A 14,522-nucleotide genomic window follows, 5' to 3' on the forward strand; every position below is an offset into this window, starting at 1 on the left:
TGGGTGGGTGGGTGAGTGAGTGGGTGGGTGGGTGGGTGAGTGAGTGGGTGGGTGGGTGAGTGGGTGGGTGAGTGGGTGGGTGGGTAGGTGAGTGGGTGGGTGAGTGAGTGGGTGGGTGAGTGAGTGAGTGGGTGGGTGGGTGAGTGAGTGGGTGGGTGAGTGAGTGGGTGGGTGGGTGAGTGGGTGGGTGAGTGGGTGGGTGGGTAGGTGAGTGGGTGGGTGGGTGAGTGGGTGGGTGGGTAGGTGAGTGGGTGGGTGGGTGAGTGAGTGAGTGGGTGGGTGGGTGAGTGGGTGGGTGGGTGGGTGGGTGAGTGAGTGGGTGGGTGGGTGAGTGGGTGGGTGAGTGGGTGGGTGGGTAGGTGAGTGGGTGGGTGGGTGGGTGAGTGAGTGGGTGGGGGGGTGGGTGAGTGGGTGGGTGGGTGGGTGGGTGGTGAGTGGGTGGGTGGGTGGGTGAGTGAGTGGGTGGGTGAGTGAGTGGGTGGGTAGGTGAGTGGGTGGGTGAGTGAGTGAGTGGGTGGGTGGGTGAGTGGGTGGGTGAGTGGGTGGGTGGTAGGTGAGTGGGTGGGTGGGTGAGTGGGTGGGTGGGTGAGTGGGTGGGTGGGTGAGTGAGTGAGTGTATGAGTGAGTGAGTGTGTGAGTGTGTGGGTGAGTGTATGAGTGTGTGAGTGAGTGTAAATGAGTGTGTAAGTGAGTGAGTGTGTGAGTGTGTGAGTGTGTAAATGAGTGTGTAAGTGAGTGAGTGTGTGAGTGTGTGAGTGTAAATGAGTGTGTAAGTGAGTGAGTGTGTGGTGTGTGGTGTGAATGAGTGTGTAAGTGAGTGTGAGTGAGTGAGTGTGTGTGAGAGTGTGTAAATGAGTGTGTAAGTGTGTAAGTGAGTGTGTAAGTGTGTAAGTGAGTGTGTAAGTGTGTAAGCATGTAAGCGTGTGAGTGAGTGTCTAAATGAGTGTGTAAGTGTGTAAATGAGTGTGTAAGTGTGTAAGTGTGTAAATGAGTGTGTAAGTGTGTAAATGAGTGTGTAAGTGAGTGTGTAAGTGTGTAAATGAGTGTGTAAGTGTGTGAGTGCGTGTGTAAGTGTGTAAATAAGTGTGTAAGTGTGTAAATGAGTGTGTAAGTGAGTGTGTAAGTGTGTAAATGAGTGTGTAAGTGTGTGAGTGAGTGTGTAAGTGTGTAAATAAGTGTGTAAGTGTGTAAATGAGTGTGTAAGTGTGTAAATAAGTGTGTAAATGAGTGTGTAAATGAGTGTGTAAGTGTGTAAATGAGTGTGTGTGTAAATGAGTGTGTAAGTGTGTAAATGAGTGTGTAAGTGTGTGAATGAGTGTGTAAGTGTGTAAGCGTGTGAGTGTGTAAATGAGTGTGTAAGTGTGTAAATGAGTGTGTAAGTGTGTAAGTGTGTAAATGAGTGTGTAAGTGTGTAAGTGAGTGTAAGTGTGTAAATAAGTGTGTAAGTGTGTAAATGAGTGTGTAAGTGAGTGTGTAAGTGTGTAAGTGAGTGTGTAAGTGAGTGTGTAAGTGTGTAAATGAGTGTGTAAGTGTGTGAGTGCGTGTGTAAGTGTGTAAATAAGTGTGTAAGTGTGTAAATGAGTGTGTAAGTGAGTGTGTAAGTGTGTAAATGAGTGTGTAAGTGTGTAAATAAGTGTGTAAATGAGTGTGTAAGTGTGTAAATGAGTGTGTAAGTGTGTAAATGAGTGTGTAAGTGTGTGAATGAGTGTGTAAGTGTGTAAATGAGTGTGTAAGTGTGTGAATGAGTGTGTAAGTGTGTAAATGAGTGTGTAAGTGAGTGTGTAAGTGTGTAAATGAGTGTGTAAGTATGTAAATAAGTGTGTAAATGAGTGTGTAAGTGTGTAAATGAGTGTGTAAGTGTGTAAATGAGTGTGTAAGTGTGTAAATGAGTGTGTAAGTGTGTGAATGAGTGTGTAAGTGTGTAAATGAGTGTGTGTGTAAATGAGTGTGTAAGTGTGTAAATGAGTGTGTAAGTGTGTGTGTAAATGAGTGTGTAAGTGAGTGTGTAAGTGTGTAAATGAGTGTGTAAGTGTGTAAATAAGTGTGTAAATGAGTGTGTGTGTAAATGAGTGTGTAAGTGTGTAAATGAGTGTGTAAGTGTGTAAATGAGTGTGTAAATGAGTGTGTAAATGAGTGTGTAAGTGAGTGTGTAAGTGTGTAAATGAGTGTGTAAGTATGTAAATAAGTGTGTAAATGAGTGTGTAAGTGTGTAAATGAGTGTGTAAGTGTGTAAATGAGTGTGTAAGTGTGTAAATGAGTGTGTAAGTGTGTGAATGAGTGTGTAAGTGTGTAAATGAGTGTGTGTGTAAATGAGTGTGTAAGTGTGTAAATGAGTGTGTAAGTGTGTGTGTAAATGAGTGTGTAAGTGAGTGTGTAAGTGTGTAAATGAGTGTGTAAGTGTGTAAATAAGTGTGTAAATGAGTGTGTAAGTGTGTAAATGAGTGTGTGTGTAAATGAGTGTGTAAGTGTGTAAATGAGTGTGTGTGTAAATGAGTGTGTAAGTGTGTAAATGAGTGTGTAAATGAGTGTGTAAGTGTGTAAATGAGTGTGTGTGTAAATGAGTGTGTAAGTGTGTAAATGAGTGTGTAAGTGTGTAAATGAGTGTGTAAGTGTGTAAATGAGTGTGTGTGTAAGTGAGTGTGTAAGTGTGTAAGTGAGTGTGTAAGTGTGTGAGTGAGTGTGTAAGTGTGTAAATGAGTGTTTAAGTGTGTGAGTGAGTGTGTAAGTGTGTGAGTGAGTGTGTAAGTGTGTAAATGAGTGTGTAAGTGTGTGAGTGAGTGTGTAAGTGTGAAAATGAGTGTGTAAGTGTGTAAATAAGTGTGTAAGTGTGTAAATGAGTGTGTAAGTGTGTAAATAAGTGTGTAAGTGTGTAAATGAGTGTGTAAGTGTGTGAGTGAGTGTGTAAGCGTGTTAGTGACCTTCGCAGATGTTGCACCTCCGTCTGCAGTTCCCGCAGTGCGGCCTCCAGCGCTGCGAACAGCTGTGGAAGAGGCCCCGCGCCCGAAACGTCGGACCATCAAACCAGCAGCGGTCCACACAGACAAAGGGCTCCCCCACACCCGCGTAGTCTCAAGGGGTTATTGGGGCAAGTGCTGTTAGGAGATGTGAACTACCTTGCCTGGTGTACAGGAGGTCGTGGTGAGTGAGTAGGTGAGTGAGTTGGTGAGTGAGTGAGTGAGTAGGTGAGTGTGTAGGTGAGTGTATAGGTGAGTGTGTGAGTAGGTGAGTGAGTGAGTAGGTGAGTGAGATGGTGAGTAGGTGAGTGAGTTGGTGAGTGAGTAGGTGAGTGAGTAGGTGAGTGAGTTGGTGAGTGTATAGGTGAGTGTGTGAGTAGGTGAGTGAGTGAGTAGGTGAGTGAGATGGTGAGTAGGTGAGTGAGTTGGTGAGTGAGTAGGTGAGTGAGTAGGTGAGTGAGTTGGTGAGTGTATAGGTGAGTGTGTGAGTAGGTGAGTGAGTGAGTAGGTGAGTGAGTGTGTGAGTAGGTGAGTGAGTTGGTGAGTGAGTGAGTGAGTAGGTGAGTGAGTTGGTGAGTGTATAGGTGAGTGTGTGAGTAGGTGAGTGAGTGAGTAGGTGAGTGAGATGGTGAGTAGGTGAGTGAGTTGGTGAGTGAGTAGGTGAGTGTGTAGGTGAGTAGGTGAGTGAGTAGGTGAGTGAGTTGGTGAGTGAGTGAGTGAGTAGGTGAGTGAGTTGGTGAGTGAGTAGGTGAGTGTGTAGGTGAGTAGGTGAGTGAGTAGGTGAGTGAGTAGGTGAGTGAGTTGGTGAGTGAGTAGGTGAGTGAGTTGGTGAGTGTATAGGTGAGTGTGTGAGTAGGTGAGTGAGTGAGTAGGTGAGTGAGATGGTGAGTAGGTGAGTGAGTTGGTGAGTGAGTAGGTGAGTGAGTAGGTGAGTGAGTTGGTGAGTGTATAGGTGAGTGTGTGAGTAGGTGAGTGAGTGAGTAGGTGAGTGAGTGTGTGAGTAGGTGAGTGAGTTGGTGAGTGAGTGAGTGAGTAGGTGAGTGAGTTGGTGAGTGTATAGGTGAGTGTGTGAGTAGGTGAGTGAGTGAGTAGGTGAGTGAGATGGTGAGTAGGTGAGTGAGTTGGTGAGTGAGTAGGTGAGTGTGTAGGTGAGTAGGTGAGTGAGTAGGTGAGTGAGTTGGTGAGTGAGTGAGTGAGTAGGTGAGTGAGTTGGTGAGTGAGTAGGTGAGTGTGTAGGTGAGTAGGTGAGTGAGTAGGTGAGTGAGTAGGTGAGTGAGTTGGTGAGTGAGTAGGTGAGTGAGTTGGTGAGTGTATAGGTGAGTGTGTGAGTAGGTGAGTGAGTGAGTAGGTGAGTGAGATGGTGAGTAGGTGAGTGAGTTGGTGAGTGAGTAGGTGAGTGAGTAGGTGAGTGAGTTGGTGAGTGTATAGGTGAGTGTGTGAGTAGGTGAGTGAGTGAGTAGGTGAGTGAGATGGTGAGTAGGTGAGTGAGTTGGTGAGTGAGTAGGTGAGTGTGTAGGTGAGTAGGTGAGTGAGTAGGTGAGTGAGTTGGTGAGTGAGTGAGTGAGTAGGTGAGTGAGTTGGTGAGTGAGTAGGTGAGTGTGTAGGTGAGTAGGTGAGTGAGTAGGTGAGTGAGTAGGTGAGTGAGTTGGTGAGTGAGTAGGTGAGTGAGTTTGTGAGTGTATAGGTGAGTGTGTGAGTAGGTGAGTGAGTGAGTAGGTGAGTGAGATGGTGAGTAGGTGAGTGAGTTGGTGAGTGAGTAGGTGAGTGAGTAGGTGAGTGAGTTGGTGAGTGTATAGGTGAGTGTGTGAGTAGGTGAGTGAGTGAGTAGGTGAGTGAGATGGTGAGTAGGTGAGTGAGTAGGTGAGTGAGTTGGTGAGTGAGTAGGTGAGTGAGTAGGTGAGTGTGTAGGTGAGTGTGTAGGTGAGTAGGTGAGTGAGTAGGTGAGTGAGTTGGTGAGTGAGTGAGTAGGTGAGTGAGTTGGTGAGTGAGTGAGTGAGTAGGTGAGTGAGTTGGTGAGTGAGATGGTGAGTAGGTGAGTGAGTAGGTGAGTGTGTAGGTGAGTAGGTGAGTGAGTAGGTGAGTGAGTTGGTGAGTGAGTGAGTGAGTGAGTAGGTGAGTGAGTTGGTGAGTGTATAGGTGAGTGTGTGAGTAGATGAGTGAGTGAGTAGGTGAGTGAGATGGTGAGTAGGTGAGTGAGTAGGTGAGTGAGTTGGTGAGTGAGTGAGTGGGTGAGTGAGTGAGTAGGTGAGTGAGATGGTGAGTAGGTGAGTGAGTTGGTGAGTGAGTAGGTGAGTGAGTAGGTGAGTGAGTTGGTGAGTGTATAGGTGAGTGTGTGAGTAGGTGAGTGAGTGAGTAGGTGAGTGAGATGGTGAGTAGGTGAGTGAGATGGTGAGTAGGTGAGTGAGTTGGTGAGTGAGTAGGTGAGTGAGTAGGTGAGTGAGTTGGTGAGTGTATAGGTGAGTGTGTGAGTAGGTGAGTGAGTGAGTAGGTGAGTGAGATGGTGAGTAGGTGAGTGAGTTGGTGAGTGAGTAGGTGAGTGTGTAGGTGAGTAGGTGAGTGAGTAGGTGAGTGAGTTGGTGAGTGAGTGAGTGAGTAGGTGAGTGAGTTGGTGAGTGTATAGGTGAGTGTGTGTGTAGGTGAATGAGTGAGTAGGTGAGTGAGTAGGTGAGTGAGTAGGTGAGTGAGTTGGTGAGTTGGTGAGTGAGTAGGTGAGTGAGTTGGTGAGTGTATAGGTGAGTGTGTGAGTAGGTGAGTGAGTGAGTAGGTGAGTCAGATGGTGAGTAGGTGAGTGAGTTGGTGAGTGAGTAGGTGAGTGAGTAGGTGAGTGAGTTGGTGAGTGTATAGGTGAGTGTGTGAGTAGGTGAGTGAGTGAGTAGGTGAGTGAGATGGTGAGTAGGTGAGTGAGTTGGTGAGTGAGTAGGTGAGTGAGATGGTGAGTAGGTGAGTGAGTAGGTGAGTGAGTTGGTGAGTGAGTAGGTGAGTGAGTAGGTGAGTGTGTAGGTGAGTGTGTAGGTGAGTAGGTGAGTGAGTAGGTGAGTGAGTTGGTGAGTGAGTGAGTAGGTGAGTGAGTTGGTGAGTGAGTAGGTGAGTGAGTAGGTGAGTGAGTAGGTGAGTGAGTTGGTGAGTGAGTGAGTAGGTGAGTGTGTGAGTAGGTGAGTGAGTAGGTGAGTGTGTAGGTGAGTGTGTAGGTGAGTAGGTGAGTGAGTAGGTGAGTGAGTTGGTGAGTGAGTGAGTAGGTGAGTGTGTGAGTAGGTGAGTGTGTGAGTAGGTGAGTGAGTAGGTGAGTGTGTGAGTGAGTAGGTGAGTGTGTAGGTGAGTGAGTGAGTAGGTGAGTGAGTAGGTGAGTGAGTGAGTGAGTAGGTGAGTGAGTTGGTGAGTTGGTGAGTGAGTAGGTGAGTGAGTGAGTGAGTAGGTGAGTGAGTTGGTGAGTGTGTAGGTGAGTGAGTAGGTGAGTGAGTGAGTTGGTGAGTTGGTGAGTGAGTAGGTGAGTGAGTGAGTGTGTAGGTGAGTGAGTAGGTGAGTGTGTAGGTGAGTGAGTAGGTGAGTGAGTGAGTTGGTGAGTTGGTGAGTGAGTGTGTAGGTGAGTGAGTAGGTGAGTGTGTAGGTGAGTGAGTAGGTGAGTGAGTGAGTAGATGAGTGAGTAGGTGAGTGAGTAGGTGAGTGAGTGAGTAGATGAGTGAGTAGGTGAGTGAGTGAGTAGGTGAGTGAGCGAGTAGGTGAGTGAGTAGGTGAGTGAGTAGGTGAGTGAGTGAGTAGGTGAGTGAGCGAGTAGGTGAGTGAGTAGGTGAGTGAGTAGGTGAGTGAGTAGGTGAGTGAGTGAGTAGATGAGTGAGTAGGTGAGTGAGTAGGTGAGTGAGTAGGTGAGTGAGTAGGTGAGTGAGTGAGTAGATGAGTGAGTAGGTGAGTGAGTGAGTAGATGAGTGAGTAGGTGAGTGAGTAGGTGAGTGAGTGAGTAGATGAGTGAGTAGGTGAGTGAGTGAGTAGATGAGTGAGTAGGTGAGTGAGTAGGTGAGTGAGTGAGTAGGTGAGTGTGTAGGTGAGTGAGTGAGTTGGTGAGTAGGTGAGTAGGTGAGTGTGTAGGTGATTGAGTGAGTGAGTAGGTGAGTGTGTAGGTGAGTGTGTAGGTGTGTAGGTGAGTAGGTGAGTGAGTGTGTAGGTGAGTAGGTGAGTGAGTGTGTAGGTGAGTGTATAGGTGAGTGAGTGAGTAGGTGAGTGTGTAGGTGAGTGTGTAGGTGAGTGTGTAGGTGAGTGAGTAGGTGTGTAGGTGAGTAGGTGAGTGAGTGTGTAGGTGAATGAGTGAGTAGGTGAGTGAGTAGGTGAGTGAGCGAGTAGGTGAGTGAGCGAGTAGGTGAGTGAGTAGGTGAGTGAGTAGGTGAGTGAGTAGGTGAGTGTGTAGGTGAGTGAGTAGGTGAGTGGTGGGTGAGTGGGTGGGTGAGTGAGGTGAGTAGGTGAGTGAGTTGGTGAGTGAGTGAGTAGGTGAGTGAGTAGGTGAGAGTGAGGTGAGTGAGTAGGTGAGTGTGTAGGTGAGTGTGTAGGTGAGTAGGTGAGTGAGTAGGTGAGTGGAGTGTGTAGGTGAGTAGGTGAGTGAGTAGGTGAGTGAGTAGGTGAGTGAGTTGGTGAGTGAGTTGGTGAGTGAGTAGGTGAGTGTGTAGGTGAGTGAGTTGGTGAGTGAGTAGGTGAGTGAGTTGGTGAGTTGGTGAGTGAGTTGGTGAGTGAGTTGGTGAATGAGTGAGTTGGTGAGTGAGTTGGTGAGTAGGTGAGTGAGTTGTGAGTGAGTTGGTGAGTGAGTTGGTGAGTGAGATGGTGAGTGTGTAGGTGAGTGTGTAGGTGAGTAGGTGAGTGAGTAGGTGAGTGAGTTGGTGAGTGAGTGAGTAGGTGAGTGAGTTGGTGAGTGAGTTGGTGAGTGAGTTGGTGAGTGAGTTGGTGAGTGATTGGTGAGTGAGTTGGTGAGTAGGTGAGTGAGTTGGTGAGTGTATAGGTGAGTGTGTGAGTAGGTGAGTGAGTGAGTAGGTGAGTGAGATGGTGAGTAGGTGAGTGAGTAGGTGAGTGAGTTGGTGAGTGAGTAGGTGAGTGAGTAGGTGAGTGTGTAGGTGAGTGTGTAGGTGAGTAGGTGAGTGAGTAGGTGAGTGAGTTGGTGAGTGAGTGAGTAGGTGAGTGAGTTGGTGAGTGAGTTGGTGAGTGAGTTGGTGAGTGAGTTGGTGAGTGATTGGTGAGTGAGTTGGTGAGTAGGTGAGTGAGTTGGTGAGTGTATAGGTGAGTGTGTGAGTAGGTGAGTGAGTGAGTAGGTGAGTGAGATGGTGAGTAGGTGAGTGAGTAGGTGAGTGAGTTGGTGAGTGAGTAGGTGAGTGAGTAGGTGAGTGTGTAGGTGAGTGTGTAGGTGAGTAGGTGAGTGAGTTGGTGAGTGTATAGGTGAGTGTGTGAGTAGGTGAGTGAGTGAGTAGGTGAGTGAGATGGTGAGTAGGTGAGTGAGTAGGTGAGTGAGTTGGTGAGTGAGTAGGTGAGTGAGTAGGTGAGTGTGTAGGTGAGTGTGTAGGTGAGTAGGTGAGTGAGTAGGTGAGTGAGTTGGTGAGTGAGTGAGTAGGTGAGTGAGTTGGTGAGTGAGTAGGTGAGTGAGTAGGTGAGTGTGTAGGTGAGTGTGTAGGTGAGTAGGTGAGTGAGTAGGTGAGTGAGTAGGTGAGTGAGTGAGTAGATGAGTGAGTAGGTGAGTGAGTGAGTAGATGAGTGAGTAGGTGAGTGAGTAGGTGAGTGAGTGAGTAGGTGAGTGTGTAGGTGAGTGAGTGAGTTGGTGAGTAGGTGAGTAGGTGAGTGTGTAGGTGATTGAGTGAGTGAGTAGGTGAGTGTGTAGGTGAGTGTGTAGGTGTGTAGGTGAGTAGGTGAGTGAGTGTGTAGGTGAGTAGGTGAGTGAGTGTGTAGGTGAGTGTATAGGTGAGTGAGTGAGTAGGTGAGTGTGTAGGTGAGTGTGTAGGTGAGTGTGTAGGTGAGTGAGTAGGTGTGTAGGTGAGTAGGTGAGTGAGTGTGTAGGTGAATGAGTGAGTAGGTGAGTGAGTAGGTGAGTGAGCGAGTAGGTGAGTGAGCGAGTAGGTGAGTGAGTAGGTGAGTGAGTAGGTGAGTGAGTAGGTGAGTGTGTAGGTGAGTGAGTAGGTGAGTGAGTTGGTGAGTGAGTTGGTGAGTGAGTGAGTAGATGAGTGAGTAGGTGAATGAGTGAGTAGGTGAGTGTGTAGGTGAGTGTGTAGGTGAGTGAGTTGGTGAGTGAGTTGGTGAGTGTGTAGGTGAGTGTGTAGGTGAGTGTGTAGGTGAGTGTGTAGGTGAGTAGGTGAGTGAGTAGGTGAGTGAGTAGGTGAGTGAGTTGGTGAGTGAGTTGGTGAGTGAGTAGGTGAGTGTGTAGGTGAGTGAGTTGGTGAGTGAGTAGGTGAGTGAGTTGGTGAGTTGGTGAGTGAGTTGGTGAGTGAGTTGGTGAATGAGTGAGTTGGTGAGTGAGTTGGTGAGTAGGTGAGTGAGTTGTGAGTGAGTTGGTGAGTGAGTTGGTGAGTGAGATGGTGAGTGTGTAGGTGAGTGTGTAGGTGAGTAGGTGAGTGAGTAGGTGAGTGAGTTGGTGAGTGAGTGAGTAGGTGAGTGAGTTGGTGAGTGAGTTGGTGAGTGAGTTGGTGAGTGAGTTGGTGAGTGATTGGTGAGTGAGTTGGTGAGTAGGTGAGTGAGTTGGTGAGTGTATAGGTGAGTGTGTGAGTAGGTGAGTGAGTGAGTAGGTGAGTGAGATGGTGAGTAGGTGAGTGAGTTGGTGAGTGAGTAGGTGAGTGAGTAGGTGAGTGAGTTGGTGAGTGTATAGGTGAGTGTGTGAGTAGGTGAGTGAGTGAGTAGGTGAGTGAGATGGTGAGTAGGTGAGTGAGTTGGTGAGTGAGTAGGTGAGTGTGTAGGTGAGTAGGTGAGTGAGTAGGTGAGTGAGTTGGTGAGTGAGTGAGTGAGTAGGTGAGTGAGTTGGTGAGTGAGTAGGTGAGTGTGTAGGTGAGTAGGTGAGTGAGTAGGTGAGTGAGTAGGTGAGTGAGTTGGTGAGTGAGTAGGTGAGTGAGTTTGTGAGTGTATAGGTGAGTGTGTGAGTAGGTGAGTGAGTGAGTAGGTGAGTGAGATGGTGAGTAGGTGAGTGAGTTGGTGAGTGAGTAGGTGAGTGAGTAGGTGAGTGAGTTGGTGAGTGTATAGGTGAGTGTGTGAGTAGGTGAGTGAGTGAGTAGGTGAGTGAGATGGTGAGTAGGTGAGTGAGTAGGTGAGTGAGTTGGTGAGTGAGTAGGTGAGTGAGTAGGTGAGTGTGTAGGTGAGTGTGTAGGTGAGTAGGTGAGTGAGTAGGTGAGTGAGTTGGTGAGTGAGTGAGTAGGTGAGTGAGTTGGTGAGTGAGTGAGTGAGTAGGTGAGTGAGTTGGTGAGTGAGATGGTGAGTAGGTGAGTGAGTAGGTGAGTGTGTAGGTGAGTAGGTGAGTGAGTAGGTGAGTGAGTTGGTGAGTGAGTGAGTGAGTGAGTAGGTGAGTGAGTTGGTGAGTGTATAGGTGAGTGTGTGAGTAGATGAGTGAGTGAGTAGGTGAGTGAGATGGTGAGTAGGTGAGTGAGTAGGTGAGTGAGTTGGTGAGTGAGTGAGTGGGTGAGTGAGTGAGTAGGTGAGTGAGATGGTGAGTAGGTGAGTGAGTTGGTGAGTGAGTAGGTGAGTGAGTAGGTGAGTGAGTTGGTGAGTGTATAGGTGAGTGTGTGAGTAGGTGAGTGAGTGAGTAGGTGAGTGAGATGGTGAGTAGGTGAGTGAGATGGTGAGTAGGTGAGTGAGTTGGTGAGTGAGTAGGTGAGTGAGTAGGTGAGTGAGTTGGTGAGTGTATAGGTGAGTGTGTGAGTAGGTGAGTGAGTGAGTAGGTGAGTGAGATGGTGAGTAGGTGAGTGAGTTGGTGAGTGAGTAGGTGAGTGTGTAGGTGAGTAGGTGAGTGAGTAGGTGAGTGAGTTGGTGAGTGAGTGAGTGAGTAGGTGAGTGAGTTGGTGAGTGTATAGGTGAGTGTGTGTGTAGGTGAATGAGTGAGTAGGTGAGTGAGTAGGTGAGTGAGTAGGTGAGTGAGTTGGTGAGTTGGTGAGTGAGTAGGTGAGTGAGTTGGTGAGTGTATAGGTGAGTGTGTGAGTAGGTGAGTGAGTGAGTAGGTGAGTCAGATGGTGAGTAGGTGAGTGAGTTGGTGAGTGAGTAGGTGAGTGAGTAGGTGAGTGAGTTGGTGAGTGTATAGGTGAGTGTGTGAGTAGGTGAGTGAGTGAGTAGGTGAGTGAGATGGTGAGTAGGTGAGTGAGTTGGTGAGTGAGTAGGTGAGTGAGATGGTGAGTAGGTGAGTGAGTAGGTGAGTGAGTTGGTGAGTGAGTAGGTGAGTGAGTAGGTGAGTGTGTAGGTGAGTGTGTAGGTGAGTAGGTGAGTGAGTAGGTGAGTGAGTAGGTGAGTGAGTGAGTAGATGAGTGAGTAGGTGAGTGAGTGAGTAGATGAGTGAGTAGGTGAGTGAGTAGGTGAGTGAGTGAGTAGGTGAGTGTGTAGGTGAGTGAGTGAGTTGGTGAGTAGGTGAGTAGGTGAGTGTGTAGGTGATTGAGTGAGTGAGTAGGTGAGTGTGTAGGTGAGTGTGTAGGTGTGTAGGTGAGTAGGTGAGTGAGTGTGTAGGTGAGTAGGTGAGTGAGTGTGTAGGTGAGTGTATAGGTGAGTGAGTGAGTAGGTGAGTGTGTAGGTGAGTGTGTAGGTGAGTGTGTAGGTGAGTGAGTAGGTGTGTAGGTGAGTAGGTGAGTGAGTGTGTAGGTGAATGAGTGAGTAGGTGAGTGAGTAGGTGAGTGAGCGAGTAGGTGAGTGAGCGAGTAGGTGAGTGAGTAGGTGAGTGAGTAGGTGAGTGAGTAGGTGAGTGTGTAGGTGAGTGAGTAGGTGAGTGAGTTGGTGAGTGAGTTGGTGAGTGAGTGAGTAGATGAGTGAGTAGGTGAATGAGTGAGTAGGTGAGTGTGTAGGTGAGTGTGTAGGTGAGTGAGTTGGTGAGTGAGTTGGTGAGTGTGTAGGTGAGTGTGTAGGTGAGTGTGTAGGTGAGTGTGTAGGTGAGTAGGTGAGTGAGTAGGTGAGTGAGTAGGTGAGTGAGTTGGTGAGTGAGTTGGTGAGTGAGTAGGTGAGTGTGTAGGTGAGTGAGTTGGTGAGTGAGTAGGTGAGTGAGTTGGTGAGTTGGTGAGTGAGTTGGTGAGTGAGTTGGTGAATGAGTGAGTTGGTGAGTGAGTTGGTGAGTAGGTGAGTGAGTTGTGAGTGAGTTGGTGAGTGAGTTGGTGAGTGAGATGGTGAGTGTGTAGGTGAGTGTGTAGGTGAGTAGGTGAGTGAGTAGGTGAGTGAGTTGGTGAGTGAGTGAGTAGGTGAGTGAGTTGGTGAGTGAGTTGGTGAGTGAGTTGGTGAGTGAGTTGGTGAGTGATTGGTGAGTGAGTTGGTGAGTAGGTGAGTGAGTTGGTGAGTGTATAGGTGAGTGTGTGAGTAGGTGAGTGAGTGAGTAGGTGAGTGAGATGGTGAGTAGGTGAGTGAGTAGGTGAGTGAGTTGGTGAGTGAGTAGGTGAGTGAGTAGGTGAGTGTGTAGGTGAGTGTGTAGGTGAGTAGGTGAGTGAGTAGGTGAGTGAGTTGGTGAGTGAGTGAGTAGGTGAGTGAGTTGGTGAGTGAGTAGGTGAGTGAGTAGGTGAGTGTGTAGGTGAGTGTGTAGGTGAGTAGGTGAGTGAGTAGGTGAGTGAGTTGGTGAGTGAGTGAGTAGGTGAGTGTGTGAGTAGGTGAGTGTGTGAGTAGGTGAGTGAGTAGGTGAGTGTGTGAGTGAGTAGGTGAGTGTGTAGGTGAGTGTGTAGGTGAATGAGTGAGTAGGTGAGTGAGTAGGTGAGTGAGTTGGTGAGTTGGTGAGTGAGTAGGTGAGTGTGTGAGTGAGTAGGTGAGTGTGTAGGTGAGTGTGTAGGTGAATGAGTGAGTAGGTGAGTGAGTAGGTGAGTGAGTAGGTGAGTGAGTTGGTGAGTTGGTGAGTGAGTAGGTGAGTGAGTGAGTGAGTAGGTGAGTGAGTTGGTGAGTGTGTAGGTGAGTGAGTAGGTGAGTGAGTGAGTTGGTGAGTTGGTGAGTGAGTAGGTGAGTGAGTGAGTGTGTAGGTGAGTGAGTAGGTGAGTGTGTAGGTGAGTGAGTAGGTGAGTGAGTGAGTTGGTGAGTTGGTGAGTGAGTAGGTGAGTAGGTGAGTGTGTAGGTGATTGAGTGAGTGAGTAGGTGAGTGAGTAGGTGAGTGAGTAGGTGAGTGAGTAGGTGAGTGTGTAGGTGAGTGTGTAGGTGAGTGAGTGAGTAGGTGAGTGTGTAGGTGAGTGAGTGAGTTGGTGAGTTGGTGAGTGAGTAGGTGAGTAGGTGAGTGTGTAGGTGAGTGAGTGTGTAGGTGAGTGTATAGGTGAGTGTGTAGGTGAGTGAGTAGGTGTGTAGGTGAGTAGGTGAGTGAGTGTGTAGGTGAGTGAGCGAGTAGGTGAGTGAGTTGGTGAGTGAGTAGGTGAGTGAGTAGGTGAGTGAGTTGGTGAGTGAGTTGGTGAGTGAGTGTGTAGGTGAGTGAGTAGGTGAGTGAGTGAGTTGGTGAGTTGGTGAGTGAGTAGGTGAGTGAGTGAGTGTGTAGGTGAGTGAGTAGGTGAGTGAGTGAGTTGGTGAGTGAGTTGGTGAGTGAGTAGGTGAGTGAGTAGGTGAGTGTGTAGGTGAGTGAGTAGGTGAGTGAGTGAGTTGGTGAGTTGGTGAGTGAGTAGGTGAGTAGGTGAGTGTGTAGGTGATTGAGTGAGTGAGTAGGTGAGTGAGTAGGTGAGTGTGTAGGTGAGTGAGTGAGTAGGTGAGTGTGTAGGTGAGTGAGTGTGTAGGTGAGTGTGTAGGTGAGTGTGTAGGTGAGTGAATGAGTGAGTAGGTGAGTGAGCGAGTAGGTGAGTGAGTAGGTGAGTGAGTGAGTTGGTGAGTTGGTGAGTGAGTAGGTGAGTAGGTGAGTAGGTGAGTGTGTAGGTGATTGAGTGAGTGAGTAGGTGAGTGAGTAGGTGAGTGTATAGGTGAGTGTGTAGGTGAGTGAGTAGGTGTGTAGGTGAGTAGGTGAGTGAGTGTGTAGGTGAATGAGTGAGTAGGTGAGTGAGTAGGTGAGTGAGCGAGTAGGTGAGTGAGCGAGTAGGTGAGTGAGCGAGTAGGTGAGTGAGTAGGTGAGTGAGTAGGTGAGTGTGTAGGTGAGTGAGTAGGTGAGTGAGTTGGTGAGTGAGTTGGTGAGTGAGTGAGTAGATGAGTGAGTAGGTGAATGAGTGAGTAGGTGAGTGTGTAGGTGAGTGTGTAGGTGAGTGAGTAGGTGAGTGTGTAGGTGAGTGTGTAGGTGAGTAGGTGAGTGAGTAGGTGAGTGAGTAAGTGAGTGAGTAGGTGAGTGAGTTGGTGAGTGAGTTGGTGAGTGAGTAGGTGAGTGTGTAGGTGAGTGAGTTGGTGAGTGAGTAGGTGAGTGAGTTGGTGAGTTGGTGAGTGAGTTGGTGAGTGAGTTGGTGAATGAGTGAGTTGGTGAGTAGGTGAGTGAGTTGGTGAGTGAGTTGGTGAATG

The 14,522-nt window shown here is 48.4% G+C and overlaps 1 protein-coding gene across 1 annotated transcript in view; it reads right to left on the reverse strand.

The window, feature by feature from the left end:
* Positions 1-14,522, reverse strand: part of SMS (spermine synthase) — a 67,698-nt gene that overhangs the window by 28,153 nt on the left and 25,023 nt on the right. The window contains exon 4 of the mRNA XM_078884536.1: positions 2,919-2,980. Coding sequence (XP_078740662.1) covers positions 2,919-2,980 — 62 coding nt within the window. The remainder of the gene's footprint in view (positions 1-2,918; positions 2,981-14,522) is intronic.

The sequence above is a fragment of the Lampetra fluviatilis genome, unplaced genomic scaffold (genome assembly GCF_964198595.1).
Source record: "Lampetra fluviatilis unplaced genomic scaffold, kcLamFluv1.1 SCAFFOLD_328, whole genome shotgun sequence".
In the NCBI taxonomy this organism is placed as follows: domain Eukaryota; kingdom Metazoa; phylum Chordata; class Hyperoartia; order Petromyzontiformes; family Petromyzontidae; genus Lampetra; species Lampetra fluviatilis.